Source organism: Amaranthus tricolor, chromosome 12 (assembly GCF_026212465.1).
Source record: "Amaranthus tricolor cultivar Red isolate AtriRed21 chromosome 12, ASM2621246v1, whole genome shotgun sequence".
NCBI classification, from domain to species: domain Eukaryota; kingdom Viridiplantae; phylum Streptophyta; class Magnoliopsida; order Caryophyllales; family Amaranthaceae; genus Amaranthus; species Amaranthus tricolor.
This window is the reverse complement of record NC_080058.1, coordinates 19,969,427-19,992,460: the sequence shown is the minus strand read 5'-3', so window position 1 is coordinate 19,992,460 and position 23,034 is coordinate 19,969,427. Positions and strand designations below refer to the sequence as shown.

Below are 23,034 nucleotides of genomic sequence, written 5' to 3'. Positions count from 1 at the left end.
CATTTTATTTTTGTTAATTTTTTTTAAAATTTGAAATATGGGTCAGCCCATATATTGAGAGGTCTATATTATAGACCATCTCAACTAAATATAAGTGAATAAAAAATGTCTTTTATGGAGAAGCGTTAGACATAGAAGTATATAAATGATTTGAAATGTATGTTGAATGTATTTATGAGAATTAAACAAAGAATTTGAGTCACAATTAGAAAATAAAATAAAGCGAATCTCATTAAACGGATCAAAAATACATGTATTCTTTTGAATTCGGAATTAATGTCTCATTTTTATTTTTAACACTATGTACATTTCACTCTTAATTGATATTTAATTCTTAATTTATAAATTGAAATATAATTAAGTGAGGTCTTATATGATTCGTCTCAACACAAAAATTATTAAATCAATATTTTATAATTTTTAATTATTTATAATCAGTAATACTATAAATTAAATTAGTATATTAACAAACTTGGAAAAAACAAATAAAATATCATAACTCAAATTTGAGGGGAGTATAAAAAATAAAAAGCAAAACCAATAAAGTTGGGGACTACTTTGTTTTTCTTGGTGCCTCGTGCAGCACGGGTGCAAATCCTGTGTTTCTAAATGGAAACTGAGTATAGCTCTAGTGAGTTGTATTTAGTAGTAGTGAGAATAATTTTAGGTGGAGTGTGGTATATATAGGAATTTTACCCTTAATAGTAATGTTGTTAATTTTTTATAAAGTAAAGGTAAAATGGTAATTTACTCAGGGGGGTGGCGATAAAATAAAAAGGGTGGCGGAATATAAGAATTGGGTTTAACAACACGTGACGTGACAGTGATATATACTTTCGTGGGACGATTAACGCAAATTAAAGAGTTATTGTTTTGAGATTAATACTTCATACCAGAATATATGTAGTTGGTTAAGTACAGTTCAGACTATCTGAGCTTTCAAAGAAAATCATTGAATAAAAAAATGATGAGGTCAGGCTTTCTATGTTGTTGTTCAAGAAGTTGGAAGCCACAAGAATTTAGTGTGCGTTTAATAGTAGTACTCCTAATAGTAGTAGTTGGAACAGGGTCAGCAAGATATGAGGGCAAATTAAGATTCAACTCTAATGGAGAGTTTAAGATTCTACAAATCTCAGATTCCCACTACGCTAATGGCAAGGATACTCCTTGTACTGATGTCTTACCTTCTCAATTGGAATCTTGCTCTGATCTTAATACCACTGATTATCTCCGTCGTTTTATTGCTGCTGAGAACCCTGACCTCATTGTTTTCACTGGTAACTTATTATTTTTCTTTTTTTTTTTCTGTGTATAATGGTCTTATCATAATAATCATGATGAACTGATTGTTGTCGATATATTTTACATGTTATATTATTAAAATAGTGGATTATAAACTTGCAAATTTAATAGTATTCTACTATATAATTTTAGGAAAAAGGTTCAATGTCTTATTAGGAAAAAGATTAAAAGGAAGTAAATATGGTATAATTATAAAAGTAAAACTATTATAATTAATTCAACAGAAATAACTTTTTTATAGACTTACCAAGTTATAAAACTATATTAACTAAAGGAAATTAACTTTAAATATTGGGTAAACATAATCCACTAACTAACTCTTATATTTCTAGCAATTAAATTATCCATTAAAGAAACTCTGCAAAATAACGATTTAAAACTAATTTTAAGGTATTAATAAGAACTTCAAATTGAAGTTACTAATTAGTTTCTAATTTTGAACACTAATTCTAACAATTAAGCATGTACGCAAGTTAATGCTCATTAATCATGAATTTGGAGGCTTGAGCCTGTGGGTGCCTCGACACAAGTGTGCTAACGCAGTGATTATAATTGTCACAGCCTAATAGTTGTATTTATTTGAATTGGATGTGCAGGTGACAACGTGCATACAATAGACTGCTATAACTACAATAGATCCATGGACGAAATGTTTGGGCCAGCAATTGAGTCAAACAAACCATGGACTGCAATATTAGGGAACCATGATGTAAACTATCTACAAACTGGACTTTCAAGAGAAGTTGTAATGGAATACATAGTAGGTATGAAAAACACATTGTCACTGAAAAACCCAGCAAATCTTGAAGAAGGAGAGAGTATTTGGGGTTGGGGTAACTATAACTTGGAGGTTGGTGGAGTAGAAGGTTCCTCTTTACAGAACAAATCTGTACTCAACCTTTATCTTCTTGATAGTGGTGATTACACTTACAGTTTCACTCCTTTTTACTACGTTGGATATGAGTGGATTCAACCTTCTCAGCAGTCTTGGTTTCTTCGCACATCCAAACAACTTCAGGTTATTATTACCTACTCTTCATTCATTATCTAGCTACTCTATATTATTATTATTATTATTATTATTATTATTATTATTATTACTCCCTTCTATTCACTTTAAGTGTTTCATTTTCTTATTTGGTCAAATCACCTTAAATGTCTTATTTTTATTTTAAAAGTGTTCACTTTATTAATTTATTCTTATTAAACCTACTTTTTTCACACCTTTTAATTCTACTTTATGCATATTAAACACTTTTCTTTCAAATGTGGTTTTATTTAACCATCTAAAAAATAGTGAAATGTCAGATGAGACACATTGGGCGAATAGGAGGGATTATTATTCGTAAGTGTCTTATTTTCTTATTGGATCAAATCAGTCTAAATATTTCATTTCAATTTTAGATATGTTAACTTTATCAATTTACCCTTAATAAAACTTAAAATTTTCACATCTTTACACTTACTATTTTCACTTTACCCGTATCAAATTGAAAGATAATGCACTCTTTCTTCTTCCCATATAGTTTCAATTTGATCACCTAAAAATTGCTAAAAACTAAAATGAGACACATGAGTTAAATAGAAGGGAGTATTATATACTCCCTGCTGCAATTCAAAATTAATGTTTATCTTTTTTTTCATGTTTGCCAACTAATTCAATACATAATATCTTTAATTAAAAATTAGATAAAAAGTTTATATTAATAACCTTCACATTGAGACGAACAAACAAAATTTTAACTATAATTAAACTTATAAACTAAGAACATAATACAAATTAAAAGTAAATATAAATAGTGTTTACAAAGTACCATTTACATAGTTGGAAAAAAAACAAAACAAAAAAAAAGCAAAAGTTGTTGCCTGTCAATTTTACGTTGAAATTTACTCTCTGTTGAAATATAGTGTGAAAGGTAATTAATGAATATAGTGTGAAAGGTAATTAATTAATTTACCCTAATGTGAATGCATTAAATGTAATTGGAGATGAATTTGCCTATAAATATGGAAGTTCACCAATGTAAAAAATCACACCAATGAGTAAAAAAATCTCCATCTTCTAACTTTTACTCATTCTATTTCCTCCTTATCTCTCTAAGTTTTAACACGTTATCAGTACCAGCTCTACCCTTAATAATCAAGAAGGTAATATTTTTAAAACCTAATTAAGCATTTTTCTTCATCAGTAACCACAAATAGACCAACAATCAAATGGTATCAACATCGTCATACAAGATGTTTTCAACACATTTTTATATTTTATAATTGAGCATAATTCCATACCCTTCAGGACAAACCCAGCAAGGACTGATTTAAATCAGCTCCGACATAATAATCCCAATAATACTAATGGTCTACCAATACCACCAACTCGTAATTCACATGTATGACCAACTAATAATCCACTAGTTCCACCGACTAATATTCCACCAGTACGACCAACAAATAATTCATCAATACAACCAACTAATAATGCCTCGACAACATCAACTGAAAATAAACACTCACCAAGTAATAAAAGAACCAAAGATGATGAGGGAGAAACAAGTACTAAACGTTACAAGATAAATTTAAATGACCCATAAAATAATTTATTGGACAAATACGTCACCTTTACGGATGACAAGAACACTTTAATGCTTTTGTTATTATTTTATTTTATACCGCCTATATGGCTGGCTAATTGTTTTTTTCTTTTACCGCCTTAATGGACGGTTAGTATTATTTATTTCTTTTGTTACTCTTTAAACCGCCTATATGGTTGGCTAATTGTTTTTCCTTTACCGCCTAAATGGACGATTAGCATTATTTTTTTATTCTCATATATTTATAAGTGCATTTTTTTATTTGCAGTATTTGCATTTATATCCATGTGCATTTTTTTACCTTTTACTTTACGTATTTCTTTTAAGTATACATAAATAATACGGTATATTGTACAATTTGGGATAACCATCTATAAAATCGGATTACCCCAATTTTTTTACCTCATACCCCTTATCCTTTCAACTTTACTCTTTACATCAAAAACCCTCCTTCTCCTTCTTCCTTCCATCGACAATGTACCAACATCACAAAAACAATCCATCTTCTTCCTCTTCCCATACTTTTAGATTTGAAGATAATTTTGCCAAACTCAAATTATATATCTCCTTAATTATGGATTTGGTGGTCCTTCTTGTAGCATTAGGAATTATAATAATTATGAAGAACTAATTTATTTTGAAGAAGAAGAAACAAAATGCACATGATTTTTTTGTCATATTTTCTTTTGTTTGTTAGTGCATTTTGTATGATAAATTATACTAATATATTATGTAAATGCTATTTTTTTACCCTCTTTAGCATTTATTGTCTTTAATTTTTTTTTCGTTCTTCTCCTTGTTATTATTATTATTATTATTATTATTATTATTATTATTATTATTATTATTATTATTATTATTATTATTATTTCTCTTGTTCTTGATTTATTCATAAATTTATTATCTACAACAAATTCATAACAAACCAAGGGGAAGAAGATTATGAAATTAAAACATCATAATTTTTCTAATGGTTTATTATTTTGAAAATATAAGAATTATTGCATTGTCATATACTTACAAAACAAGTATATATATTATGTAGCAAGTATGGCATAAATTACCAAAAGACTATTCAACATACTAGACTTAATTGGACAAAAATTCTTAGAATGGAAAGAAGATGCCATCATGAACTTAGAAGCTCAAGGACTTGAACATACTGTATTGAAAGTAAAAGAAAAGGATCCAATAGATGGAACTCAAGCTATTAAAATAAAGGTAGCTACAAATCAAGAAAAGGGCAAAGCCTTACTCCTCTTGAGGCATCATATTCATGATAGCCTTAAATCCGAAAATTTATTCATAAAAGATCCCAAAACATTGTGGTACTTTCTTGTTGAAAGATTTAATCACCACAAAAGGGTGCTTCTTCCACAAGCTAGCCATGAGTGGAAGAATTTATGATTTTCTGATTTTAAGACTCTCAGTAAGTACAATTCAACATTATACCGAATTGCATCAATGTTGAAATATTGTTGAGCACCCGGTGACTGATGCAGAAATGATTGAACTCACATCATCTACTTTTCATTTATCAAACATTATTCTGCAATAACAATATAGGGAAAAAAATTTCAAAAGATATTCATATCTGAGTGTAGTACTTTCACTGGCTGAACAACATAATGATCTTGTCTGGAAAAATCATAATATGAGACCTATTGGATCTCAAACTATCCGTGAGACACACTCTACTAAAACACATGTGCCTAAAGCACATGTTGTTGAAAATAAAGGCCGTGGAAATTATAATAATCGTGGTAGAGGACGCGGAAATTCCCAAGGAAGAGGATTAGGACAAGGTCGTGGAAATTTTAATGGACATGGTAGAAAGTTTCAAGGATTTGGTAGAGGCCACTTTCCCCAAAATTGCCAAAATGGTCATTACAATAATAATTCTCGAAGGGGAAAACAAGTTGGATATCAAAATAAAAATAGTCATCAAGAAGGAAAAGAAAATATTTGTTACAAATGTGGCATGACGGGGCATTGGGCACGTACATGTCGTACTGCCAAACATTTGGTGGAGTTGTATTTAGCTTCCCAAAAGAAAAAAGGGTAAAGGTGTGGAAGCAAACTTTAATGAAGCAAGCACTTCAATGCCTAATGTCGATCCTTATAATAAAGCAAGCACGTCAATGCCTAATCTTGACCTTTCAGACTTCTATTTAGATGGCGATGAAAATGATAAAGAATACGACGAAGATATTTGAATTTTTCTTAACAATATTGTGGTGCTTATTTAGTTGTATTTCCTTTTTTTTATATGCAATCTCCTTTTTATGTATTGATATCATCTAATGTTAATGAAATTTTATTTTAACTATCTATTTATTTAATATGAAGATATTGATCAGTTTGAAAATGGATTCAAATATCAATGCCTCCTAGATAGTGGAACAACTCACACTATCCTAAAGAACAAAAAATATTTTTCTGAGTTGAAGATGGTGAAAACAGATGTCACCACAATCTCTGGAACTACTACACTAATAGAAGGATATAGAAAAGCTCAAATAATACTTCCTGATGGGACAAAACTAGTAATTAATGATGCTTTATATTCGAGTAAATCTCGACGATATCTCATAAGTTTTAAAGATGTACGCCAAAATGGTTATCATTTAGAAACAATGACTGAAAATCATACTGAATATTTATGTGTCACATTTGAAAAATGCGGCAAGAAAAGCATTCATGAAAAATTACCAGCATACTCATCGAGATTATATCGCATTAATATAAAACCTGTTGAGATAAACATGGTGTCTAACCAGAAGTTAGATAATAAAGAAATGATGAATTTATGGCATGACCGATTGGGTCACTTGTTGTGGGAATGATGCAAAAAATTATTGAAAATTCAATTGGGCATTCAATGAAGAAATTAGAATTTTCCAACCAAATGAATTATCATGTTCTATATGCTCACAAGGCAAATTGATAATTAGACCATCTTTAAATAAAATTGCAACTGAAACTCCTAAATTTCTGGAAAGAATTCATGGAGATATATGTGGGTCATTTAATCCTACTTCTGGGCCATTTAGATATTTTATGGTATTGATTGATGCCTCAACACGATGGGTACATGTAAGTCTCCTACAAACTAGAAATGTGGCATTTGCGAAATTACTTGCTCAAATCATTCGATTGAGAAATCAATTTCTAGATTATACAATTAAGCGAATAAGGCTTGACAATGCCGGAGAATTTTACATCTGAAACTTTTATTGATTATTGTACGTCAATTGGAATTGACGTAGAACATCCAGTAGCTCATGTTCATACTCAAAATGGTCTGGCTGAATCATTGATTAAAAGACTCCAATTAACAGCAAGACCATTATTAATGAGGTCGAATTGCCATCATTTGCATGGGGCCATGCAATAATACACGCATCGTCATTGATAAGATTGAGACCAAGTGCTTATCATAAATATTCACCACAGCAATTAGTGCATGGTCGAGAACCAAATATATCACACTTGAAAATATTTGAATGTGCAGTATATGTCCCTATTACACCACCCCAACGTACAAAAATGGGTCCACAAAGAAGGATGGGAATTTATGTTGGATTTGAATGCCCGTCAATTATCAAATATTTAGAACCAATGACTGGTGATTTATTTAATGCTAGATTTGCAGATTGTCATTTTAATGAGACAATATTCCCATCCTTAGGGGGAGAGAAAGTGGACCCAAATAAGAAGGAAATAGATCTCACATGGAATGCAATACATTTGAAAATATATGATCCAAAAACGAATGCTTCTGAACAAGAAGTTAGACTAATTGTCCATAATCAATATATTGCAAACAGATTACCTGATGCATTTCTAGAAACAAAGCAAGTGACAAAATCATATATTCCTGCGGCAAATATTCCGGCACGAATTGAAATTCCCACTGATAACAAAGCCACCGAAAATGAATCTATTGCACGCCCGAAGCGTGGAAGACCACTTGGTTCAAAGGATTTGAAACAAAGAAAATCCAAAAGGTTGAATGAAATGGCAAATGTTATCAATATTACTTCTTCAATGAATTGTAAAGAAAGAAGTTTTGGAGATGAGGATGAAAATCTCAGAGAAGAAGAAAATAATGATATCAAAGATAACAATAAAATTTCGATTAATTACATTTCAACTAAAAGACAAATAAATCGAAAGAATGTTATTGTTAATGATGCACTTGCTCATCCAATCGCTACCGAAATAACACTTGATGAAAATGATATAGAACTAAGAACGATACAAGAATGTCGGCATAGGAATGATTGGCCAAAATGGAAAGATGCTATTCAAGCGGAATTAAAGTCACTTAAGAAACGAGAAGTTTTTGGACAAATTACCCAAACACCATATAGTATAAAACCGGTCGGCTATAAATGGGTGTTTGTAAGAAAAAGAAATGAGATAAATGAAGTGGTTACATATAAGGCACGACTTGTAGCACAAGGTTTTTCCCAATGACCAGGGATTAATTATGAAGAGACGTATTCTCCAATAGTAGATGCGACTACATTAAGATTGTTGATAAGTCTAACTGTCTCAAACAGTTTGCAAATGCGACTTATGGATGTTGTGACCGCATATTTATATGGTTCACTTGATACAGACATTTATATGAAAGTCCCTGAAGGACTTAAGTTGCCAGAAAACCACAAATCACGAGAAATGTTTTTCATAAAGCTGAAAAGGTCACTTTATGGACTAAAACAATCTGGAAGAATGTGGTATAACCGTCTTAGTGAATATCTCCTGAAAGAAGGATTCATAAATGATCAAATCAGTCCTTGTGTATTTATTAAACGAACTTAATCAGGATTTTCTATAATTGCAGTTTATGTTTTGATGATTTAAATATCATTAGAACTCTCAAAGAGCTTGAACAAACTGCAAAATATTTGATGAAAGAATTCGAAATGAAAGATCTTGGGAAAACAAAGTTTTGCCTTGGATTACAAATAGAGCACTTAAGGGGTGGAATCTTTGTACACCAATCCAACTATACAGAAAAAGTCCTAAAAAGATTTCATATGGACAAAGCTCATCCGCTGAGCTCTCCAATGATAGTGCGATCATTAAAACCAAAAGATGATCCATTTCGACCTTGTGAAGAAGACGAGGAGATTCTTGGCCCTGAAGTGCCATATTTAAGCGCAATTGGAGCTCTGATGTATCTAGCTAATAATACGAGACCTGTTATTGCTTTTGCTGTTAATTTATTAGCTAGATATAGCAATTCACCAACAAAGAGACATTGGAATGGGATAAAATATTTGTTGCGCTACGTTCGAGGAACTAAAGATCTTGGACTATTTTATAGATCAAAGCAAGTTGCTACTCTTGTTGGATATTCAGATGCTGGATACTTATTAGACCCCCATAAGGCTAAATCAAAAAATGGATATGTATTCACATATGGAGGTACCCAATATCTTGGAGATCCACGAAACAGACACTGACAGCTACATCATCAAATCATGCAGTATTGATCGCCCTTTATGAAACAAGTAGAGAATTCGTTTGTTTAAGGTCCGTAATTGGTCACATTCAAGAAGAATGTGGGATAAACTCAATAATAAATTCTCTAACTGTAATTTTTGAAGATAATATCGGTTGTATTGAACAAGTTAGTGAAGGCTTCATAAAAGGGGATAGAACCAAACACATAGCACTAAACTTTTTCTTTGCACATGACCTCCAGAAGTACGAAATAATAAAAGTCAAAAAAATTCAATCACGTGAAAATCTTATAGATCAATTCACAAAGTCCCTTCCAACAAAGAGATTCGAGCAACTTGTATATAAAATTGGAATGTGTCATCTACGAGATATTTGTTGAACTCAGGGGGAGAATCATATTTACTGCACTCTTTTTCCCTTCGTTCATGTTTTTATCCCATTGGGTTTTTCCTGACAAGGTTTTTAATGAGGCAGTATTAAATAGAAATATTGTAATAATATTTTACTCTTTTTTACATAATTAGAATGTGAATTCAAGGGGGAGTGTTGAAATATAGTGTGAAAGGTAATTAATGAATATAGTGTGAAAGGTAATTAATGAATTTACCCTAATGTGAATGCATTCAATGTAATTGTAGTTGAACTTGCATATAAATATGGAAGTTCACTAATGTAAAAAATCACACCAATGAATAAAAACATCTCTATCTTCTAACTTTTACTCATTCTATTTCCTCCTTATCTCTCTAAGTTTTAACACTTTCTAAATTTTCAAGGAGTACTATTTTTTAGATACATTATATAGAGAAAGTACACACAAAATAAGTGTGAGAAAATGACTAGTTTTTCAATTTAACACTTGTTAGTACTAGTATACTCCCTCCAATTTAACACTAACATTTTCTTTGCTTTTTGGACACTGTCCATCTCTTACTCTAAATTTGTATTTTATTATTAATCTACAAGTTAAAACATAGTCATGTGGGATCTTGTTTGATTCGTTTCAATGCAAGGATTATTTATATTAACTTTTCATAATTTTTAATAATGCAATATTAGAGATATTAAGGATTGAATAAGTGCATAAAGCAAATGAGACGTTAATGTTGAATTAGAGGGAGGATCTGAGAAAATGATTAATTTTTCAATTTAAGTATAGAATATTTAAATAATTAGAAAAGTTGGAGAATGAAAAGATGGTGGAAAACAGTGGGGATCAAATTATTGAAGTGAGGATATTAAATATGTAAGAAATACATAATTGATGTTAAAGAAGTAAATGAGTGCGTTTTCTTTTTTTTTTTTTTATAGGGGGAGCATTTAATTAATGCTAGGAGCCTATTAAAAGCATGTGATCCGGCCCATCATAACAGGGTCAAGTCCGTTAATTATGAGACCATCTTATGGTGAGAGGGGTTCATACAAATAGCCCAATTAATGTCCTTTTTCAAAAATAATTCAATTAAGTAAATCAAAAATAGTGTTTTTTTCACTAATTCTTAAATGAGACGGTCTCACGGTGAGACCATCTTTATTGGGCTGACCCAATACACACATTCTGTCTTAAAGTGGTCATTTATAATTTTAAAATAGTTATTTTTTTAGAATTTTAGAGTTATTACTTATAATCTTAAAACGATCACTTATGATTTTAAAGTAATTAATTAAAGAAATAAGCTAATATATGGGCCCGTCCCATGTTGAGACAGTCTCATATAAGACGAGTTGTTTTTTTAGGTTTTTTAAAATTAAATATTGGGCCAGCCCATATTAAGCCGTCTCACGATATGACAGTCTTAATAAAAAATTGTCTTTTTGTAAAAGGGTCGGACTTTTAACGAGTTAGAACGGTTTTAAAAATTAGCAGGTCGGCACAGGTTTTTAACATGTCGACTTTATATTTTATTACACCTTTATTTCTGATTAACAAGAAAATTCTAAAGTGTTGTGAATGGGTTATGATAATGGTGAAGAACAAACAAGAGAAAAGAAAGCACAAAGAAAGCACCAAAAATAGAGCACAACAATGGAAAACACAAAACACAAAATATATGAAGTATCTAAGGATACCTCCCTCTGAAAACAAGTATCTTATTATTAATATAATCAACAATACATTAATGACGTAACTCACACAACCTTTGAGAACAACCTCTCAAAGTAAAGATTGAACCTTTAATGTCAATCTCTCTCAATTGCCTTAATGCAAGTAGAATGAACTCTCTTGGCTAAAACCATAGTTGATTCTAAGTATTAGGCTCTCTCTTAAACCCTAATGAATCCCTAAGATCCATTATATAATCCCATGTCATATTTGGGAGCCTTAAGACAATCCCTCAAAAGCCCACAAGAAAACCCGCATAAAATAGAAACATTCTGTTTTGGACGCTAGAAGTCGCTCGATCGAGCAGGCCAAGCTCCACCAGGAGAGCGGATGAAGTAGTAGAGACTTGGCTTGACGGAGCTACTCTTGCTCGACTGGTCGAGTGGTCTTCAAATCCTTCCAATCTTCGTGCCTTCCTTTCGTTAAGGCACTCTAAATCATCCTCATTTATCATTTCATTGAGTGACCCAAAGTATATGCTCTCATACTTCTTTGCACTCATAACTTCATTCTCAAACGTGTAAGACAAAGAGTAAGCAACGAGGTGATCGAACTCACCTCCATCAAGGTGAGATTTGGAGCTTGACACAACAATCTCCCCCTCAAGCTCAAATCTTTCATCATCATCAAATGTCACCTTCTTGGGTGACTTGCAATCATCCATGTGGCCTAGGCAACCACCATCAACTTGTAACACATACAAGTTGCTTTCACTCCTTCTCCCTCTCATGAGCACCATGCTCTCCTTAATGACCTTCAAGAACCCATCACTAGCTTTGAAGGTGCATACCTTTGACTCCAATCTACCAAGTGAGATGAGGTTCCTCTCAAGCTTGGGAACATACCTCACACCACCTAGCCTTCTCTTGACACCATTACGTGTCATAATCACAACCTCACTAATACCCTCCACCTTCACCCTCTCATCATTTGGCAAAGTGAAAAGGCCTTCATCAACATAGCTAAGCTTAGCAAACTTCTCTTTCTCACAACATATATGGAATGAACAACCGGCGTTAATCGCCCATTTCTTATTATGAGTCACTCCCCCATCAATAAGAAGCGCACCATCATAGTCATCATCATCCACAAAGCCTAGAGCGGCATCCCCGCTACTTTCACCATCTCTTCTTCCAACCCTTAAGTCTTTCATCTCTTGAGGTCTTCCTTCATCTCCTTACACATCATTTGAATGTGCCCCTTCTTTTTACAATAGTAACACTCCTCGTTACTATAGTCATTTCTCCCTTGAGAATTCCCCCTAGCTTGATAACCCTTGTCCTTTGCTCTCCCTCTTGAACCCTCACCAAATAGTGCCTCACTACTCCCCTACTTGTCTTCCCCATCATGTTTCTCTAAAAACCTATCATTCTCTCTCAACGCCACAAATGCTTGATCGAGTGTGATAGATTCTCTCCCATGGAGCAACGTTTGAACTATATTCTTATAGCTCTTAGGAAGTGAAGCCAAGAGTAGTAAGGCTTTCCCCTCATCAGAAAGCTTCTCATCGGCATTCAACAATTGGCACACAAATTGGTTAATTTGTTGATATTATCTTGCATACTTGTATTATCCTCCTTCATGAGTTGATACAACTCCCATCTCGAGCAAAATTTGTTGGTAAGAGATTTTTAGAAGCATACACCGCTTGAGGTTTCTCCAACAACACACCAGGGTCAGTCTCCTTCAAGTAATTATACTTGATTTTGGGTGCAACGGCAAGCCTAATAGTGCTCACCACCTTCTTCTTCATAGCCACTCACTTCCCTTCATCCATTGATGTTGGCTTGGATCTCTCAAGAGCATCATCAATCCCTTGTTGCACCAACAAGTCTTCTACGGTGCTTCTCCACACTGAAAAATTCATTTTCTATCAAACAATGGAATATAAAACTTTGCCATCTTGTTTCTTCACCAAAGACCCTAACTTTCACCTACCAAACAACCCACAAATCTCACCAAAAGCACAAAGATGAATAGGGTATGACAATGATGAATAACAAACAAGAAAAAAGAAAGCACAAAGAAAGCAACAAAAACTGAGCACAACAATAGAGAACACAAAACACAAGATATATGAGGTATCTTTAAGGATACCTCTCCCTCAAAAGAAGTATCTTATCATTAATATACTCAACAATATATTAATGACTCAACTCACACAACCTTTGAGAACAACCTCTCAAAGTAAAGATTGAACCTTTGATGTCAATCTCTCTCAAATGCCCTAATGCAAGTAGAATGAACTCTCTTAGTTAAAACGATAGTTGATTCTGAGTATTAGGCACTCTATTGAACCCTAATGAATCCCTAAGATCCATTATATAGTCCCATGTCATATTTGAAAGCCTACAAGAAAACCCGCATAAAATAGAAACATTCTGTTTTGGGCACTGAAAGTTGCTCGATCGAGCGGGCCATGCTCCACCAGGTGAGCGGATTCATAGAACCTACTGGATTGTAGCAAATACTGGTCGAGTGGTCTTCAAATCCTCCCAATCTTCGTGCCTTCCCTTCATTAAGGCATTCTAAATCATCCTCGTCTATCACTTCATTGAGTGATCCAAAGCATATGCACCCATACTTCTTTGCATTCATAACTTCATTCTCAAATGTGCAAGCCAAATAGTAAGCAACGAGGTGATTGAACTCACCTCCATTAAGGTGAGATTTGGAGCTTGACACAACGTAAAGAAAGCGAAATCACAACATTGAACGATAATTTGTGATTTACAACAAAGAGTCCTTGAATTAAGACATGGTTTGTTTGAATGGGTTGATTTTATACTGGTATATTGTTGGAGATGGACCAAACTAAGGTTTTGCATTTGTTAATACGCTAGACGCGTTGAAGGCTAAATTTTCCAAAGCCAAAGAAGTTATGAGAAATGTTGCTCAACAAAAGGGCAACAATGTTGATCTTTGTTGTTTCTTTGTGAATGATAATTTGTCAAGGTATTCGTGGGTGGATTTGGATGCAGACCAAACCTGGCCCTAAAATCCTGCCTGCGGGCCCAAAATATTAATAGTCCCCATCCTCTTTCTTAGCAGGCAGGATTCGTAGACAAACGAATTTTTAATTTATAATTAAGTAAAAAACTAATTTACATATTTATGTTCTTATATATTGTTAGTTTATAACTAACGACTTTTCGTATTGTTTGGATTAAAGCTTTAGTATGTTGTGTCTTGTGAGTTCAAAGATTTTTTGCACCTAAGAAAAGTACATCTAAGCATGAAAATAAAGATGCCTACTTGTGATCTGAAGCAAAAGCATAGAAACAATTAATCACATATAATATATTTTAGAAAATTGTATATCTATTAAATAAGTAGGCAGACGGGTTTACACACCGGTATTACATTTGTGCCGCTACCCGCCCGCTTAACTTGGAGGACAAGTAGTACAGGTCCAAATATTATATTTTTTTTGAAACTGTTGTCCAAGCCTGCCCGTCTTTTGAGCCTGGTAGGTAACCCACCCATAAGCAGCTTTAGTAATTTGTCATCTTGAGATGTAAAACTCATAAGGTTACTCCACTTTCTGGTTGGACAAGGAAAAACTTAAAACAAGTCGGGCTTTAAATACTTTCTAATGTCAACTTGAACAAATTTTAAATAGTAATTAAAATTTTTAAAGTGTTTTAACGGCTAGTGGTAGTTATTTGATTAATATTTATATATTTAAAATTTTACAATATATGCTGTATTAGGTAATATAATTAATATTTATAAAATTGATTTCATAATTAATTAATATAATGAGAATGTTTTACATAAATGGGCCATGAGGGACGGAATGGGCCGTTGGCCTGGCCCGACCCGTTATAAAAAATAATATGACCTAGCCCAACCTGACCTATCAAGAAAGATCTCCGATCCATCCCTACGTGTCCCAAAGAACACTTCTAATAAGGATGTATGTATTTAAAAACACCCAAATGGAAATTCGAGCAAGTAAAAAACATAAAGGAAGTGTTTTTCTTAAAATATTAGGAGCTACTCTTGCGAGAGGTTGTCTTTTGATGAGACAACTTCGAAATAAGGAGTCTATATGCTAATAATTGTATTAGTTTGGGCTATTCAGCCAATTGTTAAAGAGTGCTCCACGATAAGATCGTCTCAAAGAACATAAATTAATCATGGGAAGCCAAAATTGACCTTCTAGAATTGGGGCCTTGCTCTGCCATGATACTAATCTTTTAGTTGTTCAAAAGACTGTTGTTTACGTGGGAACTTAACCAAGGTCTTTCTCACTTCTTGCCTTATGGAATGTGTAGTCATTAGGTTAGAGAAAGGTGTAGCTTTCTAAACATTTACCTTCTTTAATTCATCAAATTTCATTATTTCAACCTACTATTAACCATTCATAAGACTATATCATTAAACTTGAACATATAGGCAACCTCCTTCATGAACTTTCTAAGGTGACTAGAATGACCTGGTAGTGTTTGGCTTTTATACTACTTCATCATTAGTATACATGGTGAAACCAAACAATTTTCTAACTTTTAAGTTGATGGTTAATTAGATTGAGACTTTACCTTCAAGCTCAAGAGCTAAGCTCTTACTCAACTTTGCTCATTTCGAAATAGGAGTGAATCTTTGGTCATACCCTATGACCAGTGGCGGATTTAGGATTTAGAGTCTCCTGGGGCACTAACAAATGAACGAAATTTCGTCAAAGGTTCATTTGTAAAATTAACAACTAAAATATTTTTTATTTCGGCAAAATGACTTGTAGAAGTGCAATAATTCTAAGACAAAGCCAAATTAATATAAAAGGTTACGAACAAACTACAATTGTTCAAATCTACAATGAAAACATAGTCCAACAAAATGAAATATAAAGCAACGAACAAACTTCAATTATTCTTGCCTAGTTCTCATATTTTGGAATCGATGTATAATAGCATCAATACTAACATTGAGAAACAAATCCTTCTCCTAAAAGGTAGCTAAGCTATCATTCAAAAATTGTTCTCCCATGCTGTTTCGCACTTTGCTTTTTATGTGAGTCATTCCAGAAAATGATCTTTCGACAATTGATGTCGTCACTGGAAGAAGAAATATCAATTTCAACAGCTTATAGACATCTGAATGAGTTTCATGCTTCCTTGTATCAACAAGTTTAATGGATAGTTCATTAAGAGTCTTCACATCAAAGAATCAGTCATCATTTCTCACATCACTAATGAAACTTTGAAGCGATTCCTCAAAGAATATCAAATCTTCATTTGGAAACTTATTTGGATAAAATTTAGCAAGATTCAACAATTTTATTGTATCAAAAGATGAGAAATCACAACGACTAAAGCAAGCCATACAATTTTTTTAAATCAAAAGATGAGAAACCATCAGCAAGAATAGCAAAACACTCTTCACCGATTTCTGTGACAATTGCTTTGGTGGTCTCTTTTGCACAAGCATTAATGATTTCTTTTTGAATTGAAGGAGTTATCATTTGACAATTTTTCGGCACATTGTCCAGCACAACATCTTCAACATCAGGTCTACCTTCCGCGTGAAATTTTAAAAGTTCAATTAAGTTACCCCTATTTAGTGAATCTTGTTTTTCATCATGAACCAGACATGGCATGCCTTGAACTATAAGCCACCTCAAGCACTTAACGGAAACTTCTAATCTCCTTCGATATTTAATTTTAGCTTCTTCATCTTGCTTAAACAAAGCAGCTGAGATTGAATTAATCTTCAAGTCATTTCATTGCTATTCGATGAGCACTCATATTTGCACCAACATGTACATCAAAGAATCCGACCGTTTCCAATTATGAAATCCATCCATCACAAAAGAATGTTGTCCAACATTATCATCCTTGAATAAATAACAAGCGAAACAAAAAGCTGCATCTGTCTCAACACTATATTCAAGCCATGTTTTGTATTTATCAAACCATTTCAGATTAAATCTACGGTTTTTTATCCCAAACTTTGTGAATTTAAATTCATGTTTATAAGGTTGACAAGTATTTCTTGAACAATGTTCTCTTCTAACAATATCTTGGTCACTTGGGTGAAATTGAGACATTTTTCTCCTTTTTCTGGGATCTTGAGGAAGATTCAAAACATCAATGAAAGTTAATATTCCTTTATTTATTGGGGTTGGAGTTTGAACCGTTTCACTTTCTTTCTCTTAATCTTGAGAAGGAATAGATGATGGAGTAGGATTAGAAATGTTCGGCAAAAAAAGAAACAATACTCTCTTGTTTTCTCTATATTGATTTTTGAATTCTAGCAAGAACATCAAAACACATTCACAAATGTTCAATTATTCAATTAGTCAAATATTTAATTACTCAAAGAAGATAAACAAAAAAAAGTCAAGAAACATTCAATTATTCAAAATTAACAAACACATTTACATAACATTAACAAATATTCAATAATTCAATTAAATAACATAAAAAAAATATAACATTCTAACAAAATTCAAAATCAAGATTGAGATTAAGATAGAGAAAGTAAAACATCATGATTATAGATTATGATAAACGATGAGAACATAAAGAATTAAAGATTAAGATTAAAATGAGTGAAAATACGTTCAAAAAACAAAAATTCTGATTGTAGAGTTTTTTTTAGTAGAAGAGAGGAGAGAAAGGCAGCGAACAGGGCAGCGGCAGGCAAATAGACGGCAACGGCTGGCCGGAGGTCGTAGGTAAGCAGGCGGCAGGTGCAAATGGGCGACGACAAGCGCAGGTGGGCGGCGACAGACGCATGAGTCTTTAGGGTTTTAGAGTAGTTTTGCTTTTCTTTTAGAGGAAAAGAGAGAAGAGTAAGAGTTTTTTTTTTGAATGTTGATGAAATGAAACATGGTACTTTGGACCCCTAACAGCATCAAAATTTTTCAAATAAAAATCCCCCTGAGGCATATGTTAGGGGGTGCCTGTGAATAGATCTGCCACTACCTCTGACCCATAATACCAGAACATAAAGACTGCATCAAATTAGTGCCGTTTCTCTGATTTTATAGGCCCTAGGGGAAATGGAAAAATTAGGCCCCTTTTCGTAGTAATTCTTATGTTGTTTTGTTGTCACGTTGATATTCATGGTCAAAAAATTCAACTTTGTCCATTAGTATCCAAAAATCTATTATGAATTATGCGATGTATATATATTTGCTCTCACCAAGATGCTAATCTTACTAACCTTAAAGACTTAGAGAAGCCATAAATTGCAAAGATTTCGCAGGAAAATGACTTGAGAGTTGAAGATTGCGAGAAAAACTACCACATCAATAGCCTAACAAGTAGTATATAATGTCAACGAAATGAATCAAATAAAAGACATACTCACAATATAATCAAAACGAAATTAAACCAAAAATTAAATTTATATTCAAACAAAATATGATAAAAAAGTATCAGCAATTTCAACTAATAATTCAACAAATAATTAAAAATTGCACTTTAAAAAAACATATACATAGTGTAGTTTAAAAGTAATTTGGAAACAAAGAAAAGAGGACTAAAAAATTACCAGGGAAAACTTTCATAAATGAATGCCCAAATTCATGACCACAAACTGAAATAAACCAACAAATTGATGCTAATAGAAGTCGGAATTTGAAAATGGTGATAGAAAATTGGAATTTTTTACTTGAAAAATGAAGTTTATTGGTGAAGGGGCATAAAGTGGTAAAATTGGGAATTGAAAAGTCATTAATGTATTAATGAGGAATAACCCAAAAATCTTTTGTTTTTTTACTTAATTAATACGTATGACTGTTGAGATCAATGACCGTTTTACTTACTTTACTCATTCTCCTTTTTCAAGATTATTGTACCTAATGAATACGGATGAAAATCATTTTTTTTACCTGTACATTTTCAACCTGTAATTGGGCCCCTAAAAACATTGGGCCCTGGGCGGTAGCACCCCTTGCCTACCCTCAAGGTCACCGTCTAGGGCCGGTCCTGCAACAAATTAACCCAAATCATGCATTTTATGATTTTATCCATATTGTTCCCTTCACTCGGGCTAGCCCAAAAACAAAAACTACAATAACTAATACAATACCAATAACCATGATTTTAAGCAAACTAACCCAACAAAGAGCAAAACATAACCAAAGTAAATATTTTTAAGCATGAATTTAACAGTTCAAATATATTTTTTTAATTGGCGATGGCCTGACTATGGCCTAAGGTTTCGGCACAGTTGGCTTTGACCTGGGGCCGTAGACAGGCGTCGATATTTATTTTAATATTGTTATTAGTATTATTGTTATTATAAAATAGCGTTGGTGTGGCTGCGCCCCAGACATTTTTTGGTGTGGTCTTCTTGCTTTCTATCACCTTTTTTTGTGTGGTCGCCAGGCTGTTGTCGGTTTAGAAGTGGACAATTAAAAGAACACATTTTTGAATTCTATCAGAGTTTCATTTTTGATTTCTCATCTCTCATTTCGAATATCTCAAGACTTATCTTTACTTCGGACTTCCTCAAGACTTTTTCTCATTTTGGTTATTTCGATGAAGTTATTTCTCGAATCTTTCATTTATGGATTTATTCATAGAAGATAGTAATATGAAAATAAAAGAAAAAAGTTTACATTTTAATTTGTATTATCTATATAATTGATTTAAATATAACTTAAATTTTCTTTAAGAAAAATATTTAAAATTAAAATACATCCTAAATTAATAAATTTATTCATAATAAATAATATTAATATTTATTATAAAAATAAATAATATTAATATTCATAATACTTAAAATTAATATTTATCATAGAAAAATAATGAATTAATAATTAAAAAGTATTTATTATATTCAAGGGAAAAACATGTTTTTTTATTTTTTAATGAAATAGCAAATATTTTTTTTTGTTTTTTTTTTTAATTTGTGGATAGAGGTAGTAGGACATATCAACTGAAGTTTTTAATTGAATTGGTTCCTTTATGACTTGTATTACTTTTTAGGTATAGACATGTTTAAGTTTCAAATGTGCAGCTACAAAACAACCTGACTTTAATTTCGGAAGCAGAACTTGTCTAAATCTTGATTTAGGAAAGCAGAATGATGATTGTATTTGTAATTGACTACTAATTAATATCTAATCTGCAGGAAGCCTACATGAGTGCACCAGAAGCACAAGAGCAGCCAGCTCCAGGGTTAGTATTCTTCCACATTCCAATACCTGAATTCAACAACATTACAGATTCCCAAATGGTGGGTGAAAAGCAAGAGAAAGTGATCTGCCCAGGAGTGAATTCAGGATTCTTCGACACAATGCTGGCAGCAGGAGATATCAAAGCTGCTTTTGTTGGACATGGTCATGTAAACGACTATTGTGGAAAGCATTGTGACATTCAACTTTGTTATGATGCTGGATTTGGATATCATGGCTATGGAATCCCTGGTTGGCCTAGAAGAGCCAGGGTGATCAACATCAAGTTGGATAAAACTCAAGACGGATCATGGGGTCCTGTTAAGTCTATTCTTACATGGAAGCGACTCCAAGATGATCATCTAACTGTTATTGATCCTCAAGTCCTTTGGGCTTCTACTGGTATTTTACTCATTAATTTTCTTGAACAAGTTTTCTAATATTTATGTGTCGATATATTTTACTGATGACTTATTTATGCAGGTGATCGATCTGGGTCGTTGAATTCGATTATGACCGAATAAAATAGCGGAAAACAGTAAGCTTCTTAAGTAGATTTTAGTTTCCCGAATTAAATAGTAATAGTTTGCTATTTTCCAAAATTATGAGCGAGTAAAATAGTAAGTTATAGCTTTACACTTTTATAAATTATTCAATGTTTTTAGTTTCCTGAATTGTCTTTTATTAATAGGTCAACATGGTTGTTAAGAGAGTATGTTATTTTCCTAAATTATGGTGCTTATTTTCATTTAAGAAAACACTATCTCGAATAATCAAATATTTTTTTGATTTTCCTACATTAATTTCGCATATTGAGTAATCATAAATAATTTTAACTTTAGGGGTATTTATCTAAAGTAACTTGGGTAACGCAATGACCTACTATAGTAGTTAATTCACCAAAAAAGTAAACTGAACAACTATCAATATTATGTTTCTTTCTGCATTTTTATTTCAGTTAAAATCGACTTAACCTAAATTAATTTTTTATTGAGGTAAATTTGAATCGATGTTTAACTAAACTTATTTAAACCCATACCGATTTTCACTGAGAGCAAGTCGAAACTACAAGAATTTTTTGATTGATTGATTTTAGTTTCTCAAATTTTTATTAATTTATCGAATAATTTCAACATATTTATACAATATAGTAAAACAAAACACAGCTAACATAAGCAACTCAAGAAATTAATGAGTTATCATCTTTTGAAGAGATTTTTTTTCCTCTTTTAAGTTAAGATGATGTCATTGAATTAGAATGACTATAGGAATATTAAATGCTAAGAATAATCATAAGATGATTAATTTGACCATCATTAAAAGCTTTACTAGGGACTATTACATTATTATAATTTGAAAAACAATGTAATAAATAGTACTATGTAATAAGATGCACAAATTATTATCTTTGATTTTAAATTTACAAAGCATCATTGATCTATATTATTATGCTGGACTTATTCAATTTATTCGTTTTTTACAATAAAATGAAAAAAACCGAGCATCGTACGAGCACTATCTAGTTTATAACTAATTTATTCTATCAAATTATGAATGTTTCAAACACTAATGTCTAGTATTGCAAGTTTATAACTAATTTATTCTATCAAATTATGAATGTTTCAAACACTAATGTCTAGTATTGCAAGTTTATAACTAATTTATTCTATCAAATTATGAATGTTTCAAAAACTAATGTCTAGTATTGCAACAATGTAGGGAATTTTATCAATAATTAACAAGATTTTCCATGAAATTCACATTAATTATAGATACATTACAAAAAACTTATCTCTTAGTAAATAATGTAAATTTATTTTGCTACTCTACTTTATTTTATAATTGAGATAAAATTTGTTTGGCTCTTTATAAGGGAGCATTTATTTTGCTAGGTCTATTCCCTTTTTTTATAAAAGAAAACTTAATTTTTATTTTGTTTTCCCAATCACTGTGAGATAAAATTTATTTTGATATTTTACTTTTCTTCCTTGTGTCTTTTATAAGGAAGTATTAGACTTGCAATTTATTTTCCAAGCAATGTTGGACAAGGTTTTTTTTTGTTATTTTGCTCTTTTACGTTTTCTTTTATAAGAGAACATTATACTTGCATTTAGATCCCAGTTGATGTAAGAGTTTTTCTTTCTTTTTTTTTTGTTTTTTAATTTTTTTAATTGCGCTCTTATCTTTTTGCGATCTGTTATTGCTCTTATTTTATTCTTTATCTTGGAAAAGTTTAGCTAAAGTATTCAATTTCATCATTTACGACTACATACAATATTGACCCCATTATTTGTTTTAAATAATCCTAGTTTTAATCATTTATATTTAGAATTTAGTTTAAAATGAATTAATAGATAATCTAGCTAATAGTTTCATTGAGTTAGTTTAAAGTTTTTATGTACTAAAAAAACTCAAAAATTATATACACGTAT

General features: G+C 31.9%; 1 protein-coding gene across 1 annotated transcript; it reads left to right on the top strand.

Moving 5' to 3' along the window:
* Positions 1-628: 628 nt before the first annotated feature.
* On the top strand, positions 629-21,446 carry LOC130828873 (probable inactive purple acid phosphatase 29). The gene is made up of 4 exons (XM_057694899.1): positions 629-1,277; positions 1,899-2,320; positions 20,560-21,004; positions 21,086-21,446. The coding sequence occupies exons 1-4, from the start codon at positions 965-967 to the stop codon at positions 21,124-21,126; spliced, it is 1,221 nt and encodes a 406-aa protein (XP_057550882.1). The 5' UTR covers positions 629-964; the 3' UTR covers positions 21,127-21,446.
* Positions 21,447-23,034: the final 1,588 nt, after the last annotated feature.

Excerpts from the sequence above, each read along its gene's own strand:
- LOC130828873 (XM_057694899.1), top strand. The coding sequence starts at position 965 with ATGATGAGGTCAGGCTTTCTATGTTGTTGTTCAAGAAGTTGGAAGCCA. Across the intron at positions 1,278-1,898 it reads TGACCTCATTGTTTTCACTG|GTGACAACGTGCATACAATA; the intron begins GTAACTTATTAT and ends TTGGATGTGCAG. Across the intron at positions 2,321-20,559 it reads GCACATCCAAACAACTTCAG|GAAGCCTACATGAGTGCACC; the intron begins GTTATTATTACC and ends TCTAATCTGCAG.